The following is a 20,493-nucleotide window of genomic DNA, read 5'->3' as shown; positions in this document are numbered from 1 at the left end:
TCCAGAAGACTGGAAGGCAATGTCACTATCCATCATAACTATCAGGGTACACATGCAATTAGAATGACCAAAGGCACAGCAGCCTAAGAACAAAATTTAAGACTGAGCCACAGTGACACATCTGGAAGCATCCAGAACATATAAATAATAATATAAATTACTGTATTGTATGACATTATATATTACCATTTAATATATATTACTGTATGTTATTATAGTAATACAGGCATATAAATAGTAACCAAGACATGAGTAGACAATATACATTATCATTATGAGACCACGTATCTGCAGATTATCTGCAACTTTCCTTCAAGCCCTTCCCCAGTCACAAAATAAATCAAAGAACCCACACATAACCTCTACAGAATACAGATATATGGAGACTGCTTTCCCATGGTAACCTTCCCTCCTCTCACCCTTATTCCTTCAGAATATGCTCCTGAAAATCCTCAAAAGAAACTTGCTCACCCCAATTTACACGCCAGTAATAGGAAGCCTCCCACACCAATCTGCATCCACTGAGCTGAGCTTCTTCCTCCTGCTGCCATGTTCTCCCTGAGAGAGGATTCAGAAGAGAATGAGAGACTAATTCTCTACCTCATAAAACTTTCATTCCCTTTCCTTAAAATAAAAACAAACAAACAAAACCCACCCCCCAAAAAAATACTTGAAACAAGAAATTCCAACACACATCTTCAAAGATGAGGTGGGGGGGAGGGAGACTAAGCAAGTCAATCCTGCATCATTCAAACAGTACCATTACAAAGGGAATATCTACAGCACAATGCACTCAAGACAGCTCAGGAAGCCCACACTCCAAAAGAGTGTTCATTACTGTCCATTTCCGAGAACCACCCTCATATGATTATAATGCCTCCTTGCACACAAGTCTCTCCAATAACTTGCTTTCCTCTGCACATGCACAGAACATAGACTTTGAGAAATGAGGTATTAGTAGCCCTGTAACACTATATCTTTAGTTGGTAGGAACTTCAAAGATAAAGTTGTCTTCTGAAAGCAAAACACTGACTTCCAGATCGAAATTTCTAGAGAAGGGTTATTTCCTGCAATATAATCGGTCTGTACATGTGTTCAAAGCCTCATGTATTTAATATAGAAGTCTGCTAAGAAAGATAATTCCTATGGTCTGTGTCACAAATTTTTCTTCCAGACAGAAATCAGCTGTCAGTGCCCTGACATCTGCTATTGATGTGTAAAAGCAAAACAGTTCACCTCTTCTGTATAAAAGTACAACCTTAATACCCAAAGAAGGCAAGGGAGTCTACGAAGCAGCACACAAGATTTTGACCCCAAAAGAGAATACTTCCTTGGAGATGCTGACTAGTTCTTTTCCTGGCAAGTTTTAAATACAAGACTAGAAATCAATCTTGTAACTGCAAGCTCTTTGAGTATTAGAAGCTCATAAGCCGAACAAATGAGTTTGGAGGAAAAAAATCTGCCAGCTGCCACTACTCTAATGACAGCGCTATTTACACCAGGAACTTGACCTTCCAATGGAGATCTTGAGTTTTCCCCCTAAAAAGGGGCAGGACAGCATTATTCAACACAGGTTTCCTCACCATCAGGATCTTCTACTCTACTATGGCTCTGCAAGGAATGTAAGTTCCAATTCAGCATTCTGGCAGTGTAAGCTTTGTTAGCATTCCTACCTGCTTGACTAATTTCTTTACCATCTGCAGACGTGATTTTTTACCAAAAAAAAAAAAAATTAACAAAGAAGCCAGTTTCTGTTTTGAACTGACATGTCAGAGCTATAGCATGATAGGAAACATGGGAGAGCACAGACATCTCTGTGATCAACATCACTTTCAAATCTCATGCCTTCAAATTAGCATTCTCCCCATCCATACACTGAAATAAGTGGTAATGAAGTTCTGGTTTTGTAGACAGAGATATGTTATCTATGTGTATACGCACACAACTTTCCCAAGCTCACACCACCATCAGGACAGGTGAATATCCTTACATATTTAATAGTCCTTAAACTGGGGCCACAAGTAATAATGACAGAAGTCAAAAACCCACAAAAGATATTTCGGAGTGTTAAGTAATAACTCATGCTACACATTAAATAATATTTAAGGTATTTAGCTGAAACATCAAAAATTTTCAAAAGAATTACCCATGTATCCAGCACTGCCATTCAAAATACAACATGCTATTTTGAAAGAAAAGAGAGCAGACCATGGCAAACAGAAGGTCTCAGAGGGGTTTTACCAAAGACCATCTCTTGGAATGTGCCAGCCCATCTGAAGAGACCCATAACACCACAGCTCCATTTCTACCAATACACAGAACCATGTACATTTTTGGCACCCACTCATGCCTGCATGTTCTGCAGTCCATCTTCTGATTATAATCCGAAATCATAAAGTCCGTCCACAGGTGGCATAAATAATTTTAAAATGCAACTTACTTCTGGTAAATTCTACATACAAATTATTATTTTGGATCCACAGGAAAAAAGATAATTTACTGGATAGTCTGATCAGTAATGAATTTATGTCTAAGCATTTCTATTAAGAAAAGCATTTAAAAGAAGGCAAGGTTTGACCAGCATATGCCTTACTCCCAAAGATACTTGACTGGAAGAAACTTCAGGTGTAGTGTCAGAGCAAAATTTGAATGTGTATCACTTATATATTTTATATATTATAAAAATAATATATATTTGATTACTAAAAGACATACATATATGTAAATACTAAGAGCTGGTACATACCTCATGGGCATTTTTTTAATGACCTCCGACCTGCTGGGTAGACAAAGAAAGGAGCTTCACCTTCTCACTTGGAGGGAAAGTCTGGCTAAAATATAGCAACCCCAGTGCCCCTGGAATTTAGGGCTATAAATACAAATAAATACACTTTTACAAAGAGATACATTGGTGCATTTCTGCTTCAAAAATCGATTTTTATAGGGATTCAATACTTGGTACAGAAGACCCTACATAGCCAAGACGCAGTGGTTTTGTGCAAATGCACTGCTGCCCTCTTCTGGGTCAGCTCCGATTCGCTCCCGTCCTTAAAACACCCAGCAGACTATCAAGGGGAGTTGCACCTCCAAGACCATCAGGACCACTTTGGGAGCTCGAGATTTAAACTAGACAGAGCAAAAAAGTGAAACATACACATATACAGAATAAACGCAGAAAGTTATTGATCTTTATAGAAACCGAATTGCAACAATTCATCACCTTAATTCCTTAAATCCTACAGCAGTGTCTTTCTTTGTTTAGATGGAAGACATTTTTCCTAACAGCCACCAAAATGGTTGTCAAGCATTGGGACAAGCTGTAAAAGCAGTGGAGTCATCATTCCTGGAGATATTTAAAATATGTGTAGATATGGCACTTGGGGATGTGGTGTAGTGGCAGACGTGGCAGTGTTCAGTTAGTGGTTGGACTCGACCATCTTAAAGGTCTTTTTCAATCTAATTGATTTTATGACCTAACGCCAGAGAATCCAAAAGTTATTTACTGCATTAATTTACCATGGCTCAGCATAATATTGCATGGCCCACCTTCATATAGCATGGCCCACCTTCATATTGCATGGACCAGCTTCATATTGCATGGACCAGCTTCATATTGCATGGACCAGCTTCATATTGCATGGCCCAGCATAATTACAGCAGAGCCTGTGGGACAGCACGGCATTTTGAAAACTATGATAAAATGGCAAATAGCAACTTTCACAGAGCCTTTGACACTATTATTGCAGAACTGCTGCAGCTCATAATGCAGAGTAAGCACAAAGACTCTTAAAGTGCTTTGGTTTCAGCAGTATTAGAACAAACACAAATTTTACTATTAGACAAAATCCTACTTTTGATTACCCTGCATAAACCCTGGGTAATCCATGGGCCCAGGTACCCTTCCCACTTATCAAAGCTTAATGAGTTATCTTACATAAGCTGGGCTTTAACAGGCAGAACCCAGAAAGCATGAGAAAAAATACACAGCTTAAGCCTCAGCAAAAGAAGAGCTTAGACAAACTAATTTTAATTTTGAGATGCAACTAGTAAGAATGAACACAGACTCAGACTCTGCAGTTCATCTGAAAGGCAACTCATTAAACTGTAGTAATACAAAACCTAGATTCAAATCTTAAAGTCTAATGTTATTGATAAAACTTGGTCTTTACTGAATGTTTGAACATAATTTACAAATACATTTCAATCAACTAAATAAGCATAATCTGAACATATCTATTTAATCAACTACAGTGGTGTAAACCCAGTCCCTCAGGTCAAGGAATTAGAAAAACAGCCAAGGTGGACACAGCGGTAGAGTGCATTCCTCAGGGCAGGATGGTCTGCGCCAGCTCATGAACCAGCCTGAGATGAGCTCATGAAATCTTTACCAGCACAAGCACAGCAATTCCACAAACCCAGAATGGAAACTGGAAACAGAATGGTCACAAAGCAGCTCTCAAACTGCTCACACTTCTGGCCATAAGCTCCATGGAAGCTGGCATTGCTGCACAGCTGTAGGTAAACCTACAACTCCAACCTGAGTATAGCCTGCAAAACAAACTCTGCACTAGGAAGGCCTCAGCTGAGTAGTGGTATATCCAGTTTTTAGGAACACACTTCAAGGAAAGATCTGTTCTCCATGAAAGGGGTCCAAAAGAGGAAGCAAGTAGCATCAAAGGTAAAAGTTGTCATCTGTAATATCCTAGTAGAATGGTATTCCTGAGGCAGTCTTCAATCTACAGACAATTATTCAAAAGGGACATCTTTTTCACATTTCAAATATGGAATATAGCTGCAGAGAACAAGATAACAAATTGTTTTCTGTATCTACAGAAGGAAGAAGGAATAGTAGTAATGTTTTTAAACTGCAGCAATAATACATCAGGAAACCTTTCAGTGAGATGTAATAATAAATACTAAAATAAAATAGTCAGTATAAACCAAAATAAAAGGCTTTAGGAAGAGGTTAGACAAACTATTGCTAAGGAACAATGTAGGGGTGAATGTGTGCATTTTGTTTATATATTTACATATTTGTATATTTTATTTCAGTGCATACATGGAAAACCAGTGATCTCTGAAATATCTTCCAGTCTATTCTTTATTAGCTTTCATAGAAAGTACCTGCAATACAAATGAGAAAACAAACAATTTAATACACTTCCTCAATGGTAACTATTTCAGTCACAGGAATCCCTCAGCTTATAAGCAGCATATATTGGTCACAGAACCTTGAATATTGCTCACTGGGCACCAGAAATTAAAGAGATGAAACAAAACTAATGAACTAATGGACTATTACCCACAAGCCAGGAAATACCAGGGAAAAACCACTCCCTAGAACCCCGTGCATAGGTGTACCAGCATCAAATTTACATCAAGTACAAACACCATATAAACCAACTTTGTATAGTCAACACCAGTGACAGTTTTAGAAACAGTTCACCTTTAGTATGTACTTTTCTCCTATTACTGTATTAAAATTCAAAATTATCTTGTGAAAGCTAAAGATCACTATCATGAAACCACTACCTTATAAAGACAGAGCTCACAAACTGTATGTTGCAAGCCACAGGTGACTTCTTCAGCTGTTTGTATCCTTAAGTGAGTACTTTCCAAGACTATTTCAACTCTATGCATTTTGAATTTAAAACACAGATCATGCAATGAGAAACAAAAAATACTATCTCCCAAAAATTAATCTCTGGCCAATTAAAACAGCAAACTTGTGCAAAGTCTAAACATCAAAAGTAGCAAAAACCAATTGCCTATTTTCCCAGTACTGGCATTCCTTATTTAAGTTATTAAAGCAATCAAAAAAGCCTCTCATCTTTCTGGAAGCAAAAAGGCTAAACCATTATTTTTCCACAATTATTTTAAGTACAGATTTTTTGTTTGTTTGTTTGTTTTAACCTTAATCATTCATTAAATTAACAAACTATTTTACAACCCTGGTTACACCTTTCTTTAAAGTTCTAGATGCTAAACAAGCGGGAATGTCATTGTACAAGAACTGCTTAAGGTCACTTAAATAAAGGATTAAGAAGAGAAGGGGTTTATTACTCGGACTAGAAGGAGATGGGAGCTACACCACACCCTTGTGGCGCTCGGAGCTGTCACCGACTGCCGCAGCCCGAGCTTGGCGCCCACCTTGTGCCTCAATACTGCCCACCAGTAGAAGGTGGGCAAAATAAGAAAATCAAAATAAGAAAAAAATTAAGCACCATTACTCTCTCTCAGCCGGGAGAGTCACTTTCAAGACATTATGTTTTCTGATTTTTGATAAATTCAGAGCGGTTGTAACAGCTTTCAGCTACCCACTGCCAAATGAGGGCTTTGAGCGATATACGAGAAGGAACAGGAGATACCCTTTCAGTGTCCCCTCAAAGCACGCCACCTCCCAGCAAACCCAGGCTGCCTCTGCCCTGCGTTGCTTCCCTACCGTTCTATGCGACCCTACGGGCCCCGCATCCATCCCCTGCCGTGCTAAGCGCCCCCTCCCAGCCCTCACCCTCAGCGGCCTCAGCGGCCTCAGCGTCGCACCCGCTCCCTCCACCCGCCCTCAAGCCCGGCCCCGGCCCCGCCCCCGCGCGGCGCACGCGCCGGCCAGCCCTCCTGCGGTTGGGCGGGAGAGCTGTCCGTCAAGCGGCGGGAGCGGCTGAGCGCCAATGAGATGCGCCCCTGGCGGCGTGGGCGGGAGCTGGCGGCAGCGCGGACGCGGCGGGTCCGGCGCGGTGAGGGACGGGTGGGCCTGGGGTGGTGGTGTGGTCGTGACTGCCCTTCTGCCTCTGGGGTTTTGGCCTCAGCGCTGCGGGATGAGCCGCGGAGCTGGTCCGGGACTAGTGGGGAAGTCCATAGGCGTAGGGGAGCGGCTGTGTTGCGGCAGGCCGGCCTGGTCGTTACAGGTTGAAACTGTTTGAAAAGAGGTCGCATTAAGAGACTTGTCCTGACTGCTGAGCTTCCAGGCAAGTAGGGGTGAGATGTGTGTGTATGTTTGCTTTAAGAGTAGAAATGCGGAGAAACTACCGTCGAGGCAAGGAGAGGCGCGGATGGAGCGGTCCCAAGCGCGGCCACCCCCCGCCCTGGCACAGGAGAGCCGGTCACAACAACCGCGCCCAAAGGCAAGTACGGGCAGCTTGTGCTTGGCACGGGCTGAGCCGCTGGGTCTTATGCCGAATTAAATGTGCAGAATGGTGACTTTCTAGAATTGAGAAGGTTGCCGCCTGAAGATCTAGTAGACGGTCCTTCTGTCGTTCCTGCTGGAAGTGGAATTGCGCCGATTTTTGGAAGTTTATTGTGTGTTCACAACTGTACACTGATTTTAAACTGACATGCAGTTCCATGAGCCAGTCCTTTCAGCTGTGCATTATCCACAAACCCTTCATCAATATGCAATGATGGTTCAGGGAAGAAAAATATAATTACTTCATTCTACCTGCCTGTTTAGTTTAAGCTTGAGCCTTTTGGTGTAAAATCTGGATGTTTGAAAGCATGGTAAGTAATGTGGTAATACCATATCGAACAGATGAGAAAAATGAAACAAGGGCTCGGGAATAATCCCCTGCCTCAAAAACTGATCCTTTCAGAAAACACTTTTTATATTTTAGAACTTACACTTGCCTATATTTGAGCTGTTTTTATGGTTGCTTTTTCATTTGCCTCTACTTTCCTTAGTGCCTCTTGCAGGACTAAAAGAGCCTAATGCTTTGCTTTAATATGCTAAAGTGTGGGGGTTTTTTTTAAAACCTATTTTTAGGAAAAGAGGCACACATATGAGTTGCCACACTAGTTGTACTTGTGTAAGAAAACTTAGAAATACAAACAGGCGCTACTTCATTGAGCAGAATTTACAAAAGGTTTCTTACAGACCTTTAAAATTCAGTGTCTGGGTTTTATCTGGAGTGTTTTTCTCCTGTTGTGTTCTTTAAGTGTTTCAGAATTGTATCATCAAACCGCAATAGAGCTGGTATTAGAAATAGAGTTTCTTTGTAGTTTTGTTTTCAATAAATTTTGGTTCTTGCAAAACAGCTTCACCTACTGCTTTTAAGATGACATGTAATATGACTTGTCTTAAAAAGTGAGAATTGTTCAGGTGATTCAGAAAACATCCTAGTGGAAATTTGCTCATCAGTACTGAATGTGCTCATGTATATTAGTTCAAAATGGGGAAAGCTGCAGTTACCCCCTGTAATGTTTATTAGAAAACCAGAGGCTTTTCTTGGAATTTTCATTAAACTTGTGTTTATTTTGCATGTTTCTAAACCTTATCAGTTAAATTCTTGTTATGGAGAGAATGGCAAAACATTTTTGACCTGACATCAGTGTTTTCCCTACACTGTCTTGTTTGTGCTGTGGAGACTTGCATGGTTTCAGGAGTGGGCTATTGGTTTAATGTAGAATTGTCCGGTTAATCTTTTGCTAAAAAAAATTAGAGGCCCTTGCAGAATCAACAGCAACCTCTAATGTATTAGCAAGTAATTTAAGGTTTTTAGGATGCTGGTATCACTAATATTCTTGAGAAATTTTTAAGCTGACTATTTGTCACTGTTTTATTTCCATAGTTTAATGTATGGTGATATGCAGAACGTGCTGTCAGAGCACTACAGAACGGTACTCCATTGATGTCAGTAACAATGTGCTGTGTAGTCTCTTTGTGGGAAAGATGGGTGGGGCAGTTGTGAGCCTGTCTTGAAGGCAATGCTATTTTTTTAGTCTGGAGCAAGAAGAGACACAGACTCCAGTGAATGCAGGTCCCAGCAGCAATGAAGATCCTTCGTCATCCAGTTCAATGCAGAACTCTGTAGCACCCGGTAAGAGATGGTTCGTATAGGTCAAAAGTCAGTTCCTATATGCTGATTGTATGACAAAAGTAGTAGTAGCTGTGTTAATAATCTGGTGTGACAGGAGCCATACAAACAGTAAAGTTTGTGGAGAAAAGTAACATCAGGTAATACAAAAAGATGTAGTAAGTAAAGATTTGGAGAACAGAGCCAAATCAATTTCAGGCCCACAAGTGCTTCTCATTTTTGAAAACTTGTGTGCTTAGCCAAGCTGATATAAACTGAAAAAATGCAATTCTGGTTTTCCCTCCAGAAAGGCTTTAGGAAGAAAATGAACTACTAAGGAAGCAAATAAAATAAGAGGGCATATAAAAAAATTATAGCTTGTGTTCACTCAGTCTTTTGAAAGGCGCGACAATCGACAATCCACCGCTTTGTGGTGTGTCTCTTGTGTGATGTGTCTCTTTATGCCTTCAGTGTACTCTGTAGTCTCTAATAAATAGACTCTAGCTAAATACTTGTTCATTTGCAACAAATGATGAGGTAGCGGTGCTGTTGAGAAAGATGTCCTGTTTACATTCTGGTTTCCTGACTCATTAAACAATGCTAGCAAAAACTAAGCCAGTGGGAACTTACATTTCTGTACAACAGGAGAGTCCTGGAACAATACAGAGTTTAAAGAGATTGTTTTTGTATATCACTGTTTTGAGTTGTGAGCATGCTAGGAGATGTATCCTGCAAGACATTTATTCCTGTGTAGTTACTGTGTAACTGCTAAATGTAGTGTGCTTTTATAAGCTTTACTGATTCATTGACTAACTTCTTATTTTCACTGACCTGAAAAAGTCTTGGTCACTTGTGGCTGAGCTGAATGGTAATCAGCTGCAAAAAGAGGATACTTAAAATGAAATTTCTGGTAGTAAATAAAGTTTTAAATAAAAACTCTTGAAATTAAATGTTAACAATTGCCTCTGAATAAATATCTTTCTCTTGAGATAATCTGAAAAGTATTTTAAATCTATCATAGTATTTTATTTGTCTGCCTCTGCATTCACACAGACAGTGAAGCTCTAAAACTGAGTGCTTCTCTTCCCAATTTATCTTTGGAAGAAGCCAAATGTACTCTTGATTTTATCTGAATCTCTCCTTTGTGCTGAGGAAAAAATGTCTAGTTCTGGGAAGTGAATCACTTTGAGTTTATTTGATACCACATTGTCATGTTTTTTGCTGTCCTACCAAGTGTTTTAATTAAGAACGTCCCCTCGTTATTTATTTATGAAGACAGACCACTTTTGTTCTGCAACAAAACCTTTCTTTTGTGCTTTTCTGATTGGTCTGAATTTCCTCTTGGTCAGTAGTATGTCCCTTCTGTAGCTGTGTAAGAGCAGTGCATTGGAATACTATAAATAACCTCGTTTTTTGTCCTGTAAGTTGCTCGTCTGTTCCTACTCTGTGTATCATGCTTGGAACTTGTTGGGAGCTAGAGCTTTGGGTCTCACAACTCTCACATTCACATGAAGACATGGAATATCAAAGAGCAATAAACAAACTTAGTTATACATCAGATTTTGCACTTCTTCTCCCCTATGTCTCCCCCTGAAGAACTGCCAGGATTTTATTATGACCCAGAAAAGAACCGCTATTTTCGCCTACTGCCTGGACATAATAACCACAACCCCCTCACCAAGGACAGCATTCAGAACAAGGCAATGGAATGCAAAAGACTGAGACTCTTAGAAGAGGAAGAAAAACAGAACCAGGTATGTTTTGGAAAAGATTGCAATTAAGCTTTATTGTACTCTGGCCCCAGACATGTTATAAACTTAAGTCTTCAAGTTCTGATGATTCAGTTTCTTTTTCTGCTAATAATAAAGTCCTTGAAGCCTTTTGTTTGGCTCTTCCACACAGGAATGAAGTCAAGTCACTACAAACAAAGAAATCTATAAAGACACGGGAACTGTGCTTGGAATTGCAATTGTCCGATAGTTACACTTGAGTCAGGATATTGGATGCCAGGTTCCAAGTTCCTGCCTTGAATTGGCAAAGTGTGGTCTTGATTTAAAGTTTTTCACATTTTTAATAAATTTATTAATCATATTCCTGGACCTTGAAGAAACAATACTAATCATAGGTGGTAGAAAGCTTTTTCTTGAAGAACTTTTTTGGACAGCTAAAATCAAGCCAAGTCTTATGTTTATGTCTGGAAAGCCTGTGTGCTTTTTTTTCATAAAGTGTTACAGTGAAATGAATGCTGATGCTGCATATTTGTAATATGGGGAAAATATCTAACAAGGATGCTTTTTCATTACCTGAAAAACATGTCTTAAATCTTTACAAATAACAGCTCAGCTTACATGCTATCATTTGGAAGAAGTGAATAGTGTTCTTTTTCTTAAGCAGTAAAGTTCTCCAACCAGCTCTTCAGCCTTCAGTGTAGAGAACATTTTGAAACACTCAAACGCTTGCTTTGTCTGAACATTATCAAAAAGATTTCTCACTCCATAATTCTGCTAAATACTCTATCCCTTGGTCTCCTCAGAAGGTGTTTGCATTAAATTCTAAAAGGTTTGTGAATCATGGAATGGAATCATAGAATGACTTGGGTTGGAAAGGACATTAAAGATCATCTAGTTCCAGCCCCAGTGCTGTGGGGGGAATGGAAATGGAATGGAAAAGCAGTTTAGTACAACAGTAAGACTTCACGTTTAATATCAGTCTTGTTGTGATAGAAGATTTTGCTGTATAAGAACTTGAGGTGTTGTAATGAAACCAGAGGGTGACTTTACACCTCCAGGTGCTACTGTTGATTATGTAGAGTGAAGACAGTGGCTGTTGGGGTTTCATATTTTTTCTTCAGCTTCTGTATTCACAGAAGCATTCCCCATCTCACGGGAGTATATTCTTGTCTGCCTACTGTAGTAGATCAGGGAGATGGTGCTAGAATGTGTTTTATATGTTCTGAAAATTTTAATGTACGTAGGCTAGAGGAAAAAGCTACCTAAACATCAAAGACCACAGCAGTGTTTGAATCTTAAACAAGTAAATAACTGAGTACAGTTCCATTTTACTCTCTTCCAGAAAACAACAAGGGCTGGACTGAACTCATCTGTGCTGTTACAGAAAAGGCAGCTGGGTTCGCTCAGCTCCACAACTTATTGCAGGTACAATGATTTGTTTTGTCTTATATTTGCAGTGCCAAGTTCTGCTGTTAGTGCAACTGTTTCTGTCAGGTTTTCTTGCATTTCTTACTGTTCCATTGGGATGAGGAGGAACATATTACTTAAAGTCAGGAAAAAGGTTATATTCTGCAATAATCAGATTACTAAAATTATGAGAATTCAAATTAGGAAGTTGTTTCCCAATTTTATTTCAAAATAAGTTCATTTTATGTATAGATATGCTGTTTTGCCACATTGTACTTTATGAGTCTAGCACAGTTTTTTAGGATAAGTGCTTTTCAATGGACATGACCATTCCCTTGCCCCCATCAGAATGGCAGAAGGCAAGTTAAGTTAGTGACTTGCTGTGTTGCTGTTCGGGCTACTAAAGATGTGCTGGGGTTCAAAATAGTGGGATGAAATTCCATGCATGTGGCAGATGCACATGTTTCCTGGGTTATGCAAGTTAAATTTCAGCATGCTAGTTATTCAGGCATTTTCTCTTCAGTGATTGAGAAGCATTCTATATCCTGGCCAGAATTTTTTTCATATGCATTAAATTTAAGCTTACCTGAATTCTCCTCTCTTCAACCCCCTCACCCTCCTACCTGCTTTTACAGGCTAGTCCATGAACTAAAAGTGAACTGCATGCAGAGGAGGAAGATAGAAATTCACAGTCCAGATTCCTCGGTTGCTGGAACCAACAATTTTAAAATCATTGTGGTATGTTATAAGAAATTATAAGTCTTTAAGATAAAGAGAGCCTGTCTTCAGTGAAAATTCAGGCTCTTGTAATTAAATCACACAGATCAAATGTAGCTTTTAAAGACGAGTTATCGAGTTATTCCTTCTCTGTCAGTTATTAAAGTCTGTGCTCAGTAACTTTAAACAGTAGGGAGAGGGTGTTCCTTTCCTACAAAGAAAAATTATAAAAAAGGCTGGATATGAAAGCATTTTTTGTTGGTTGTTTTTTGTTGGGTTTTTTTTTTTTAATCTGATCAACATGTTCTTTTGGAAGTAAGTAGGAGTTGAGTGGATCATTATTGTGAGGCTGGGAGGAGGAGTGGAGAAAGCAAGAGAAAGAAGAAAAAAAAATGAAAGATGAGAATTTTGGGAGTGGCAAAGCCTGTGGTTCAGAGAATCTAAGTAAATATCAGTAATCACCTTACATTTCATGGTCTTTCATAGACTATATAGGAAGCTCTCCAGGACCAGCTCCTGGCCTTGTAAACAGAGCACTGCATAGATAGCTGAAGCCAGAACAGTGTAAGTGTATAGAATTGTTAACATAGGACAGATTTATTGTTAGCCAAGGACTGAATCCTCTCTTATCCCTGTTTTTTTCTCTGTATGCATTTAAAAGGAGTTGACCACTGATTTTATAGCTGAATGGAAAGCAGGTGGTGTTAAAGGGATCAGAATTAATGTGTTGTTTCACTTTAGACTTAATGCAACTCCCTTAAGCTGTTTTTCCTGTAAGTTTCCAGTAAGTGTGACCAGTAAGCTTTTATTTTACAGGCAGATGTTGCTTGTGAACGAATATTCACTGTGAACGATGTAGAGCATGGAGGATGTAAATACGGCATAATCAATCTCAGCGGTTTGGGGAAGGAGTCTCTCACTGTGGAGATGTATGACAACCTCTACTTCACAAACCGCAAAGTACTATTTTCTGTTCCTCCTTTCTTTGGTGGTTGCATTCTCAGGACACTGTTCTTGGGACACTCAGGTGGAAGTGCCGTGAGGGTTGGGGAAGGGGCTAGGAGAAGAGAACAGAAGAATCTGGAAATGTGAAACTTGGGTAGACACAGAACTGCAATAAACCTGTCCTGAAAGCGCTCAGTACCAGTGATAATTGTCAGGAATGTTATGAAGTACCAGCTTCCAAGGATAGTGATTACTTTAGACTTTGACTGTAGCTGGCAAAACTGAAGTTTGGGTATTAAAACTACTAAGATTTGCATGCTTCTTTCTTAAAAATAACTTTGGGAAACTCTTTCTCCTGTGCTTATCCTTAAAGTTTACTCTTAAACTGTTTATCCTCCTTTAAATATGAGGCATATTTAAAACAGGTTTTCATGATCTCTTCATGTTCAGGTTCTTTCAGGGATAGTCTCTTGAAAAATAAGATGTGCTTGGTACCTTAGTCTGTCTTTGGTCAGACTTCTTAATGCTGTTCTGTTGTTACAAGTATGAAGCTGAAATGCTTGTGTCCCATTACTGAGTTATTTAGTGGGCTGAGGAGTTCTGCCCAGTGCCTAATTTTGCATCATTTTTGCATGGAAATAATCTTTCCTTAATTGAATTACAGATCACAAAAATAGTATGTGTTCTTCTCTCTGAAGGTGAACTCTGTGTGCTGGGCATCACTGACTCATCCAGATTCTCATGTTTTATATCCTTTAAAAAAATCAAAATTGTCATTCAGGTTTCACAAGTCTGCATCATGCTTCACAGAAAAACTAACTTAAAGGAATACCTCTCCTGTAGTTCCCCCAGAAGATGAGTTTTTTGGAAATCAGTGTAAGTAAAGAAAATCAAAATATGTTGGAATAACTGAGGCAGATGTATGGTTCTGTTACAGATATATGTAGAATTGTTCCCATGTTAATGGTAAATGGAAGACCATGTTTTCTGCCATGGAGAATTCCCACTTCATTCATAGTGAATATAAATGCCATATCCAAAATTATGTGATGTTTGGAAATTGGCTGAGGCAGAAGAATAAGAGCGGAGGGTTAAGGCAACACCCTTTTTCTGAAGTGAACCTCTTTGAAAGTGCAATGGTGTGTATGTGTTTAAAAACATCCCCATATTGGTGGGGGTGAGAGGAGAATGGGAGCAATTCAGTAGCATCACCTGCAACTTTCAGAGCATGTTCTGCAGGAGTGACTCAAAGAGGGAAGTCGATGATATAGTAGAGGAAGCAGTAATGAACAGTGCAGAGCCCAGAAAAGTGTGGGAGAAAAAAACCTGAATTTTGACATAGGAGATGGCAGACAACAGGTGTGTTATAAAGTGCCAAAAGAAATTACATAGAAAATTATGGAACAGCCTGTGTGAAAAGCCAGGCAATTCCAGACCAACCCATCAGGGGCAGGAGCTCTCCAGGTGTGCACACAGCTGAGGACATGTTCAGGATCACTTGGTTTGGTGGGTTCATGCTTTCCCCTAGTTGAGTTACAGATTTGCCCCACTGAACTTGAAATGCAGCTTTGAAATTCTATTTGTACCTGGTACAGTCTTCATAAAATATTTAAATGTAATCAAAAGTGAGTTTTCCTTGCCTCCCATTTTTCCAATTTACCTCAATGAAAAACAGATCTATATTAATGCAGTGTCATCAACATGAAAAAGTGAGAAGAATGATCTATGTAGGCCATGCTTATTTTTTATTCTCCCTATCACTAGTAAGATACAACAGTATTGTCTTATCTTTCTGACAGTGAAAATACACAAACAAGAATTGGAGTTCTTTCTAGCTCTTTCCTGTGAAAGAAGTGAAGTGTCACAGCTTAATTGTAAACTGTAAAGCATATCAAAGGTCTTGAGGAAGTGCTGTGAGCTGTAGCTGTGTCAGGGCATCTTGCTTTTCCCATTTGTAAGTATTAAGCAGTCGGTTCTATTTTGGGGAGAAATCAGTTTTCCTTAACTCACTTCAACAAGCTGTGTCTCATGGGAATTGCAGAAACACCAGGCTGTGCCAGTCTGCTTCCAGCATCATTGTTCAGCAGCACTAACCCAGGTAGGGTGTTTCTGTTGGATTTTTGTCTCCAAGTTTTGGTAGCAATTATAGTATAAAAAGAGCACAAATGAAAGGTTACTTCAGCATTCTTTTTCAGTAGTTGGTGAGACTCTTGTATTCCTAAGAGTAAGACTAAAACAGCTGAAGAAGTGCAATACAGCTTAATTAACAAGCAGTATTCAAAGCCCTAATTTATTTTTAGCTGCTGCAATACTTGACTTTGGCAGGAGAACACCTCACTTGTAAAGTGTAAAGTAAACACTTGAGATTTTTCATGAGTAACTTGGCCTGTAATTAATATGCGGAAGCTGCACACAGCAAGTACTCACATTTCTTTATAGAATGTCCAGAGTCACTGCAGAGTCCCTTCTCATAACAGCTGCTCAGGTATGCTCAGCACATAAATCAGAGAAGGAAAGCTGGTAAATATCTCAGCCCATAGCTCCTTGTACAAGCTCCACCTCCAGTTGTATGGAAACCTGACTGACTGGGAGAGTACTACGTCTTAAGTCTACCTATAGCTGATCTTTTTTGTTGGATGTTCTCGGGAGCAGGACTTAATTAATTGGAACTTCTTAATAGATGTTAGAACCATATATCTTCCAGTCACAGAGTGCAGTGCTCTAATCTGGCTTCCATTTAGACATGATCAGTTAAATTTAGGGGAAATCTGCGATAGATAAGAGTAATGCACTAATTTTAAATTTTTAATGTCTTGCTATATATACAGCCATTAAAAAAATTTGCATAGAGTTAGCATGAACTTGAATGAAGAGTCACTGAGGGTGGATGGCTACTAGGCCCAGTTGCTCTGTGAAAGATTTTCAGCCCTTCACCATAATTAGCTGCTGTGAGTTCCACTAAAGTCCTTTTGTCTAATATATTCTACTGACTGTTTAGGTATTTCTAAATTTGATTTCCTTCACTCTCCCAAAAGAGGTGGTTTGTGGGAGCCTTGCTGAGTAGATGCTGGGAGAAAAGTAGAACATAGCCTGTCTAAAACTCTGTTACCCATCCATTCTTGTCCATATCACCTCTGCTACCTGGCAGATACATGTATGATGTGCTATGAAGGAAGTGAAAACTGAGGATGTAGTCTGCTAATTAGCATAAATTCCATGCAGGGGCTACATGAGTAAGAGTCAAATCTTGGGTTTTATTACTTAACCGTTTTTTTTTTTTTAATAAGCAGGCATAGAACTTGCAGGTTAGGTTTTGGCTGATCTACAGTTTATACAGTAAATGTTTTTTATTTCTACCCTGCTCATCTTTGAAAAATGGCTTACTTAGTGCTATAAGGCATCTTATTCTGCCATGGTGAGCCCTCTGACTACTGAATAAATTTCACAGTCTCTCAATATCATCTATTTACATAGACTGTAGGAGTCCCACTTACAGTCATGAACTTCCATTTCTGTTTCCTGTCTCTTGAGTAGCAAAAAGACACTAATTAGGTAACACTTTCTCTGCTTCAGATTGAAATGTTAAAAGAAATGCAGCAATCTGAGAACCTTTCTGAGTTACCATCCTGTCCTAACATTTTATGAAGACTTCATGTGTTGCTCCTGTCTTCTAGGAGATCGACCTGGAATGCTGTGCAGTTTCAAGATATCCACTGCCTGGTCCTGTGCTTGGTGCCTGAATCCCCAAGCAGACAATTGCTTTAGCACAGGTGATCTATACCAAGAGAGCTGACAAGGCTAACAACTCCCTCTTGTCTCAGTGGCAAAGACTTCTTCCATTCATCTCCCAGCTGCTACGCAAATTACAGCTAAACTAACATCATCTGTCTTCCTTAGGCCTGACACGACGAGTTCTTGTGACCAATGTAGTGACAGGGCATCGTCAGACGTTTGGAACCAGTAGTGATGTGCTGGCACAGCAGTTTGCCACGCAGGTAGGGAGAGCCAGACACCATTTTTTCAGAGCACTTCCCCATTGGTGGGCTCTTCGTGCTGTTTGGGGCGGGACTCCTCATGCTGTGCATAAGGTTGTGATGACAGCTGCTGCTCAGTGGCTGTTCTGCAGCAGAGCTGATGTGGTCTGATGCTTGAACACAATTGAATAGCAACAAAAATATTACCTGATTTCAAACTGTGACAACAGGGGCAATTTTTGATAAGATTACAGAGGTTAAAAGATAAGGAACTACAAAAAGCATAGTAATAACATGTAAAATTGTTTTGGCTTTGGCAAATAACCTCATTCTAGTAACACTCAGTATATTGCCTCCACCAAGAAGGAGAAAGTCCCAATAAAATTGTTCACAAATAATTAGGATGGTAAAAGACGAGTATGAGAATTCCAGTTTCTGTTTTGCTGTTATGTTAGACTGAGTTCCTGCTTACCTAGGCAAACTTTTACAACTAAAGTAAATAGCTGAGGTTTGAATGGAACTTAAGAATTTGCTGAAAAATGCTGTAGTGTGTAATTAAAATTCTGCTTCTTAATGCATCTGTTAAAATAATTTGACAACTACACTGTAGAGCTCAAAACCATGATACAGGGTCTGTCTGTGTAACTTGTAAGATCCTTGCAGATGTTACACAGTATGCTTCTTTCTCTGGGATTCTCCCAGACCCCAGTGCTGTACAATGGCTGCCGTTCGGGGGAGATTTTCAGCATTGATGTGCGCCAACGTAGCCGCAAGGGGCAGAGCTGGAAAGCAATTCGTCTCTTCCATGGCTCAGCAGTTACATCTATTCACCTTATGGAGGCTGAACATTATCTGATGGCAGCAGATATGGCTGGAAAGGTATGGTTTTGTTGTGTTCAATATTCTGTTCTTATTAGTATTTTGGAATTTACAGGTACTTATCCCATTCCCAAGGGCAGATGTCTGCTCTTAGTATGTAGTATGGAACTGGGTGGTTCCCTTTATGGGTCTTCTTCCCAGAGCCCGATATTTATCACAGAATGGGCTGGGTTGGATGGAAACTTAAAAGATCATCTGGTTCCAGCCCCCTGTCATAGGCAGGGACACCTTCCTCTAGACTTTCATCCAACCTGACCTTGAACACTTCCAGGGATAGGGCATCCACAACTTCTCTGGGCAGCTTGTTTTAGTCACTCTCCACCTTCACATTAAAGAGCTTCCTAATATGTAATCTGAACCTACCCTTCTCAGTTTAAAGCCATTCCCCCTTGTCCTATCACTACATACCCTTATATTTTGACCCTCTCTAGCTCTCTTGTAGCCTCTTTATGAGGAGGCTGCTTTTGCAGGCTGAATTCTCTCAGCCTGTCTCCATAGGAGAGGTCCTCTAGCCCTCCGATTATCTTCATGGCCCTCCTCTGGACGTGCTCCAACACATCCAACCTTTGGGTGCTCTCTGTTTTAATATATCCTCTCAAATAATTCCTTCAACTTGCAGATAAAACTGTGGGACCTGAGAACAGCAAAGTCTGTGAAACAGTACAAAGGTCACCACAATGAATATGCTCTTCTCCCTTTGCATGTAAATGAGGAGGAAGGACTTCTTATAGCAGGTGGGTTGACTTTTTCCCCCTTCTATTTGTATAGTGTATGGTAGTGATTTTCTTATGCATGAGGGGTGTTTCTTAGGTACAGCTGTTAGCAGCTGTACAGCTGTTAATTCTTTAAAATTCATAAAAAATTTAGCCTTAAACATACTGTAATATACTATGAAGATTAATTTATGGATGCATACCTACTGTAATCAATCTTGGGAGGTGCTCAACAGCTTAATCTGCTGTGTCCTGTAAAAGTCCTATTATCCTTTCCACAATATGTCTCGAGAGTAGAGCAGAAAACATTTGGTATTAAAATTCAGGGAAACAACATGTAAACAGGAGACTTGGTGATAACTTTATCAAGAGACTGCATCTCTTTAGTTAGTGCTTAAGTGGAGAATGGGGTGATGGACTGAAACATTGGCTGTTAGAGCCTGATCCTTGTAAATTATTTATACTACTTTGATTAATTTTGAATACTCCAGTTGCACTCAGATTTTTGTATTATTATTATATTTTGGGTGGAGGCAGGAAAAGTAGCAGTAGAGGAAACAAAACCCTTGTAGTGTAGTCAAGCTTCATAAAGTCACTGTAAAGACAGTGACTTCCTTTACTTGGCTATGTCAGTAAGTGGTGGAATAATAAGAATTTTTAATGTGTCTGAATTTTTCTCCCTTTTTTTGGCTTAGGAGCTTGATAAAGGGAACAGCACTCTAAATACTGATTTATTGTACCTTTAATTGCCTAATAAGAAATGCACATTTTTCCCACTCTTGTAGTATTCAGTGTAAAATTTTATTTTGTAAAGTATGGATAAGCACTTTGTCTCTTGTGAGTGTAAAAATATTCAGGGTGTTTTCTCCATAGACCTTCTGCTTCTGTGGCGATAATCGTGTAAAGTCCTTTTTGTGTAATGTTGAATTTTGCTTTCCTCCCAGTTGGTCAGGATTGCTACACCCGAATCTGGAGTCTCCAAGATACTCATCTGCTTAGAACCATCCCTTCTCCTCACCCATCATCCAAAGATGCCATTCCTAGTGTGGTGTTTTCTTCAAGACTTGGGGGTAGCCGAGGAGTTCCTGGCTTACTCATGGCTGTCAAACAGGATCTCTACCACTTCTCCTATAACTGACATATTCTCCTCAGATCTGGTCTACAAAGCTGCCAATCAATATGTGACTTCAGAATCTTTACACCAGTCACCAAGCTGTTGAGTCATTATGTGCTGCTGTTGCATCTGCTTTGCTCATCTAATTGTGAACCTCCTTCAGCAGTTCAGCAAATCTTTCTGTATACATACATCTCAGGCCTCTTGTAAATAAAAGCTGTACACTGA

General features: G+C 39.7%; 2 protein-coding genes across 5 annotated transcripts in view; one reads left to right on the top strand and one right to left on the bottom strand.

The window, feature by feature from the left end:
* The window catches only part of DPF3 (double PHD fingers 3), a 190,781-nt gene extending 184,320 nt beyond the window's left edge, over positions 1–6,461 (bottom strand). The window contains exon 1 of the mRNA XM_072930060.1: positions 6,443–6,461. The gene's annotated coding sequence lies outside the window, so the exon portion shown is untranslated. The remainder of the gene's footprint in view (positions 1–6,442) is intronic.
* Positions 6,462–6,625: 164 nt separating this feature from the next.
* On the top strand, positions 6,626–20,493 carry DCAF4 (DDB1 and CUL4 associated factor 4). 4 transcript variants are annotated; one of them, XM_072930048.1, is made up of 14 exons: positions 6,626–6,734; positions 7,010–7,121; positions 8,713–8,810; positions 10,383–10,540; positions 11,859–11,941; positions 12,559–12,661; positions 13,457–13,600; positions 14,250–14,334; positions 15,603–15,683; positions 17,260–17,355; positions 17,483–17,580; positions 18,262–18,438; positions 19,058–19,172; positions 20,096–20,493. In XM_072930048.1, exons 1-14 carry the CDS (start codon positions 6,674–6,676, stop codon positions 20,287–20,289), a joined length of 1,605 nt encoding a protein of 534 aa, XP_072786149.1. In that variant the 5' UTR covers positions 6,626–6,673; the 3' UTR covers positions 20,290–20,493. The 4 variants fall into 4 exon arrangements, with proteins under 4 accessions (XP_072786149.1, XP_072786150.1, XP_041572577.2 ...); XM_072930049.1 differs by having other exon boundaries at positions 6,627–6,734; positions 7,005–7,121; XM_041716643.2 differs by having other exon boundaries at positions 6,628–6,734; positions 14,284–14,333; positions 15,604–15,683.

This window comes from Taeniopygia guttata, chromosome 5 (genome assembly GCF_048771995.1).
Source record: "Taeniopygia guttata chromosome 5, bTaeGut7.mat, whole genome shotgun sequence".
In the NCBI taxonomy this organism is placed as follows: Eukaryota; Metazoa; Chordata; class Aves; order Passeriformes; family Estrildidae; genus Taeniopygia; species Taeniopygia guttata.
This window is presented reverse-complemented; position numbering and strand designations above follow the sequence as displayed.